General features: G+C 36.9%; 1 protein-coding gene across 1 annotated transcript in view; it reads left to right on the top strand. All coding sequences in view use genetic code 11, as the record gives it.

Annotated features, from left to right (window-relative positions):
- Positions 1–825: 825 nt before the first annotated feature.
- The window catches only part of EGR_09087 (hypothetical protein), a gene marked incomplete at both ends in the record, with an annotated part of 7,947 nt that continues 1,869 nt past the window's right edge, over positions 826–6,903 (top strand). The window contains 3 exons of the mRNA XM_024498336.1: positions 826–1,120; positions 4,389–4,815; positions 6,729–6,895. Coding sequence (XP_024347245.1) covers positions 826–1,120; positions 4,389–4,815; positions 6,729–6,895 — 889 coding nt within the window. The remainder of the gene's footprint in view (positions 1,121–4,388; positions 4,816–6,728; positions 6,896–6,903) is intronic.

Genomic DNA, 6,903 nt, shown 5'->3' on the forward strand with positions numbered 1-6,903 from the left:
TGCATTATGCACAAAAGTATCTTCGAACAACCACTTTTGAAACGGACAAAATCAATTTGCCTTGCTTCAACAATTCTTTCCAATTGATTTAGGTGCAAACGAATTGTTTAAATAACCTCGTGATAGATGACTAGAAATTCCTAGCACTTCAATCTTGAGTTACTGTGTCCATTGTAATACGTAATCTCCCATGAGCAAACAAGAAGGATCCTTCTAAACGCGATGTATCCATCTTTGAGTGACTAATCACCTGCGTACAATCAGGTGCAAATCAGGCCCGAGAAGTACATTATGTCATCAAATCCTCTGCAAATTTAAATGGTGTAGACTAGACAAATTTGAATCGCGTTGAACTTCATTCATCTTTTATGATTTGCAGATTTGGAATAATAGTGAAGACAATAGGAAGTAAAAATGGAGTACTTTTCCTAGAAATCCGTGCATACCTACGCTTTATGGTGCACACAAGTGATCGCATTTTAGAGGTTCCTATAAATAACTACTGCATGAACTCTTTCTTAGCATTTCTTTGGCCACAGCACCTATGATTGTGTACCTGAAACCAGGGAACTCATAAATTTTCTTTAAAAAAGATTAGAGGAAATACTCGAATGTCACCGCGATTTGATACACAGCGATAAGTATGTAAATATGCGTGTTTGAGGCACTTTAGATTACTGGCTCTTAAAGCACTGATCTATTTATTGTTCTTTTCACACAACCCTGCAGATTAGTGAAAAGACAAGGGTTGTGCAAATAATTCCTACGTGCTTGCCTTCACTTCACCAAGTTTCGTCTATTCCTTCAAGTCAGAAGTCACCCTTAATGGTTTATTTTTTCTCAAATAGACTTGCTGCGTTAGACAGTGGGGGTGATACCTCACAGACACCTCTTTCTACAACTTCTTCAATGAATGAAGGGGACCAAGTAGAGGTTTTGATCAACTCCCGACCAAGAGTCTATCATCACAAAGTTCAGATATCCGGTCGTTCTCAATCACCTCCTGCTTACGGAACTGGTGGCGAGGAGTCGAATGACAGCAATGAACCGCGCTATTCATCGGGACCATCCAAGGAGGTTAATGGCACGCGAATGGGTCTTGGTATGGCGTTCAGTCATTGTGAGTTCTTTATTTTTCCAGTAGGAGAAATTTAATTTGTTTAGAGGGAAGGGTGTAGCGATAGGTCGCATGACGAATTCTAGGTGACGTAAACAACTATTCACGTGGGCAGGCCCAAATTTAATAAGTAGGTGAGGGCATAGTACCAATGTTGTTCAAAAAGAAATTTAAAATATGTAAAAGGGACAAATGAAGCAAAATTTTTAGGAATGATGCCGAGGCATTTTATTTGTGTGTTTAACAAATTAATGTTCACTGTGCAATCGATGTCAAAAATACCCTTAAAAATATCTGCATATTCCTTTTTAGTATGTATTAAACAAAAGATATGAAAAAGTTGTCTTTTTTCTGGAGCAGTCACGCATTCTCAAGTTTCAAATGGTACGGTTTCACTTTGCAAAACAAACTATTTAAAAGGTTTGGAAACCCGATTACATAGTTTTACGAAAAAGAGAAAACTTTTCAAAATTTATAATACTTAAAAAATAGTTTGCTGATGATAACTTTCTTTTAGATCAGGAATGAATCCGTAATGGCATCGTATTTTGGTTCAAAGCTAGATGAGACTTTTAAACAATTAAGCGAAAAATTATTTTCTGCATTTCATAACCTGTCCCTTACTGCAAGGTCAATTTTTTCTGTAGTCAATCAGCACCTCTTTGCATTTGACATATAGTCAACCCTCACTGAATGGCAAAAGAACTGTCCCACAAGTACACAAATGACCACGCAAATTGCGCTCACGTGGAAGATAAAGCTTTCTGTCACACTCTTTAACTAGGTGTACTGAAAGCCAAAAATCACGTTTTCATTAGTGTTATCAGAGCTGGCTATGAGTTGGTTCCGCATTTCATTGTCCAGTTAGAGGATTATAACAACTAAGAGGTCTCAGGCACTTGAAACAATAAAAGAGCGCCTTATCCACTCGCTCACTGCAAGGTTGTAAACATGTAGGTAACAAAGAAGAGCATAAACACCAGTACCTCGAAGCTTACTTCCAGTAGTTGATCTACCATCATGAAAATGTTTATAGGACTCTGGGAAAAATATACTCTAGTAAAGAAGACTAAGCACAAACTAGTAATTTTGATTTTTTTTTCACTTTTGTCTACACCTTGGCTAATGCGGCCTTACGCTGGAACGTTTACATTACTTGAAGCGGAAAATGTAAGAAAGATCAATGGGCACCTTGGCATTAGACTTATTGGCATGTGACAAAAATTCCTTAGTAATGCCTAGCTTGACTGTCATAAACTCAAATGGGTTATTGTTTTTGTCACGCTAATTAAATTACTTGGGTTGCCTGGCAAATTGATTAAAGGACTGTAAGAAGAGGTTTTGGGTGCCCCTCTTTACATACCATTTCATGAAGATTGCGCTATAAAAGGTTATGATTATATCCAAATCAAATTCTCTATGAATAAGCGAAGGAATGTTTTAATTTTTTCGCAATTCCACCACAGAGTATAGCTTTAACAGAATAAGGGATTGCGCAATTTAGCTTACTTTGGCCTCGGCTGATTTTTCATCCAAAATGTGCTTTTTTGGAAGTCGCTATACCTTTCAATAAAATTCATGAAATGAACTCTAGTTAAGTCCATTAAAACACAACAATTTTTGTAACCTTCAGTGTCACCGATTCTCCTTAAATCCAGTGTTTTTTCATAGCATGATAAGTTAGATCTCTTGTTATTTGCTAATGCTGCACACTTTCAAAATGCTTTCAAAGGCCACAGCATCTCCTCTTAATCCCTAATAGCTTTCATTTCCCAACTTCTTTAAAGAGGTTCGGCAAAATCACAAGTCTGTTTGAACTTCGCGTCAAATGCCGTCATTTGTGCATAGTGGCATTTGCGACGGTATAGAAATGCCACAGTTATGGTGTCACAAAGTATAGATGATTCACTTAAGGGGGTTGTTATTTAACTAAGGACATATTGCAATGCTGAACAAGGTTAGATTCCGCCAAATCGTGACAATTTCCGACAAAAGTAAACGTGTAAAGTAAATTTTTCACTTAGCGGTGAATGCGTTGTGGTCCATGGGACTTTGCTGCAAAAAGCTTATTCAGCTATTGGTCAATTTCCGGGAAACAGTTCCTGTTGATTGAATCGGACTAGGTAACGACTAAAATAATCTTGTTCTAATTTCTTCCCAACAAGTACATATTCAAAATTACCTCCTTTTTTCCTGTATTTAAATAAGCCTTAAAATTGACCTGAAGGGACTTCTTCGTCAACTGACAGTGTCCTAGAATTAGAGGATTATTTGATAGTTTGTGGGTTCGCAATTAATAAAGGGTTTCTTATTTTCTGTAATACATTTAAAGGTGACGATTTGGTTGTTTTTAAGTTTTGCTTGGCCTTTCTTGTGGCTTGAATTAAGTAATTGTGTCACTTACGTGTTCAAAAGGCAGACATACCTTAATTTAATTTTTTGAGACATCTTACAATTTTCGACAAAAATAAAAAACTTTGTTTTCCACTTACATTAGGTCGATTAATATGGTCTCGATAATAAAAAAAATTTATTGCATCCTTTTGGTCTAGATATCTACGCTATATTCCCAAAGTCAGCCTTCCCGATAGTTAAAGCACCTGCGTGTGCAATCTGGGAAACATACAGGCATTTCTCTTTGCCTAGTTATGCAGAATTACCATATTATTTTATTTTGGTGATATGACTAGGGCATTTTTACGTATAAGCGCACAAATACGGATAAGTGCAGAGGTGCCTGCTTGAGGACATCAATGCACTCTTGACCTAAATCACCTAGGTCGAAGCTAATTGTCCCCTAGAAGCTGAATCCACTCCTTTTGAAATGTACGGAACGAATAATTATTAACAGTGAAATAATTTACGAAAGTGCCGCCTTTTTAGTTATCCATTAAGGTTACAAATCTTTACTATCTGGTTCACAACATTCACATCTGATTTGAAAGAGGTCGTTTGCATTTTGCCATCTCTGCATCCCTATTCAAACACTGAGTGTTACATCTAAAACCTTTACTAACCGAATTCCTGTGAATCTTTTGTATTCAAGGAAGAAAATTAATTGGGGGGTAATGTCTTTTGATTTTAATTAAATAGAAATAAGGTATGCCGAGGTGCGCGAAACATTATTTTGCTACAATGTCTAAAAGTAGCCAAATTTAAGTTTTACCCCGGTATGTGGTGACTTTCTTCGACTGTATTTGACAAACAAACTGAAATTAATATCTCGTTAGGTTAAAAAAATACGTAAAAAGTTGCCATTGACCTCATTTAGCGATGGACCTCTCTCCGAAGCCAAGTACCTACAAAACAACATTTACCCAGGGTGACCAACTGAATCACATCAAAGTTATTCGTATGCAAAATAAACAACGTAAGGATAGTACTGGCAAAGATATCACCATTCATCCCACTACGCCGCACCTCGCTAGCTCTTATCCCCGTGCCAGTCTTTGTGGTGAAGCTGGTGGAGAGAGTGGAAGCGCTTTGGACTTCAGGGAGATCTATAATCTCCATGACGAGGCCACTGAGGATGGGTCGACCACTGCAGAATCTTCAGATGTGGAGGCTTACAACCGATTTTGCTATGAGTCAGAAGGCTCACAGCTACCTTCCACTTTCTATCACAATGCTATGTCTTCTCCACCAAATGGCAGCAAGGATCGAGTTGGAATACTTAGTGGAGACTCTATTCAACCAAGGTACGTACTAGTTGCTTTTCTATGCCTCTGTTGATCTATCATCAGCCGTCCTATCTACCCATCTGCCTAAGTTCTCATTCTATCTACACATATCTTTGTGTACATATATATTTATCCCTACATACATTTGGTCTATCGGTTTGCGTGTCCCTCCACTAGTGTGTCAGCTAATCTACTCGATTTTACTTCACTGAATTAATGTTTCCCTATCTTATCCATCTTTGACTTAAACTTCTTATCCTCTTGCAGTCTTTCTAAACCCATATAGCCTAGACTTCCAACCTGATTATAAGATTGAGTGTCACTTTCGTTTAGTTGACTGGTTCGCTTGCGTTTCTGAGTGCATGACTTTGAGGTGGGACATCCATTCCTCTTTTTATTGTTCTATAAATTTGTACATTTTTTGCCTTTCTCCTAGCTAATTTATTCGGCTGTTCTTTTAAAATGAGCAATTCTTTTTCAAATAGTCGACTTATCATAAAAATTACTTGGTTGTTCTCTTATTCGTTTTTTTATCTTTATATATTCCTTAACCTACTATTTTAATCATTTTTTCTCAGCTAACACTGCAGCATATTTTTTTGGCATACACTGAAATTGTCTACCAAAGAATTTGTATTCGAAGCCACCCTGCATCTTGAGTTACTTCTAAAGACCTTAAGAAGTGATTTTTTAACAAAATAAATGTGGTCTTTAAACATTTTCCATTTTGACTGTGCGCCGACATTAATAAAACGTAACAAACCTACTGAGTCAGTAGTACTTTTAAAGTCTACTGTACAATTTGACCTCTGAGTCATATTTGTCACATAGTTGTTTCGAAATAATTGCATAAACCCTTTTGTGGCTTGTTCCCAGACCTCAATACATTTACCTTCTTTTATTTGCGAAAAAAACTAAACAATATAATACAGAACTCAAGCGTTTTCTTCAAGAAGGGGCACTGATGAGCAGATGCATTTTATTTATTGGAGACTTGTAAAATGAAGTTATAACTTACTGCTGTCTCATCAACATCCATTTGCCTTGAAATGCTGCTTCTATGTCTAAAGTAGAGGTATAAAAATCCGCACCTAACGCTGGCGTAAACTTGCCTTGACGTTTGGATATTTTAAGCTATATCAAGGGAAATGCCCAACCATTAAACGGAAAATGTTTTACACAATAATTTTAACTTTGGTTAGTTAACATTTTAAACACATTTTTCAGCCTTTTGATTTGTTCTTTTTTCCAGTTTTTGTGGGTTAAGTGCTAGAATTTTAGCAACTGAGAAGGTTTTGGACTAACTGTGTTCAGTTAGAAAAAGCCATCCTATGTTCTTAAATCCCCATTGGCTTAGCATTAGCAAAACGGGGAACTCGTGAAACATTTCATAAAGTATTTACCCATTTTTTTAGGTAAAATAATAAATTTTACTGTCAGAGGTTATTAAAACACCATTTTTAAGCAGTAAAGCTGCCTGCCTTTTATTAGTGGTCGTGATTCCTTTATTTCGGTGTAAACTTTTTCATAGCTTCTAAAAATATGTTGGATCAAAAGCCGTCTAATTCACAGTTTTCACCTTACAATCGACCAAAAACTTGTTTTACCCCATTTTAAAAATCCTTTGATATTTCAAAAATTTAAAGGTCGAGTTCAATCCTTTGTTTTGTAGTTCATCCATCACAACTATAAAACCAATTTGGCCGAGAAACAACTGCGAATAATCTATTTTTTGTAGAGGTTTTCGAAAAATACTTTTTGGGTGGGGGATTATGTGCTTAAAGTTAATTTTTGAGTACTACACTGCACGATAGTAATGTTGCTTCTGTTGATCGTACCCATTTTCCAACATACTCTATGTGACTATATCTCAAAGCATTGGTTTCTCAATATTATCTAGCTTCTGTTTTATTGTTTTTCACCTTTTTCAGTATGAGTGCCACATCAAGCTCACGCACTAGCCTAAGCAGTACCTATCCACGCACCCTGACGCCAATAAACCTTCCACCCACTGCGGTTGCAGCTGGAACGCCCCCAGAGAACAACATTCGTGCTCTTCGAGCTAGAGGAATGACCACACGAGGCTATGAGAATCACCGTGAAACA

This window comes from Echinococcus granulosus, assembly GCF_000524195.1.
Source record: "Echinococcus granulosus chromosome Unknown EG_S00131, whole genome shotgun sequence".
In the NCBI taxonomy this organism is placed as follows: Eukaryota; Metazoa; Platyhelminthes; class Cestoda; order Cyclophyllidea; family Taeniidae; genus Echinococcus; species Echinococcus granulosus.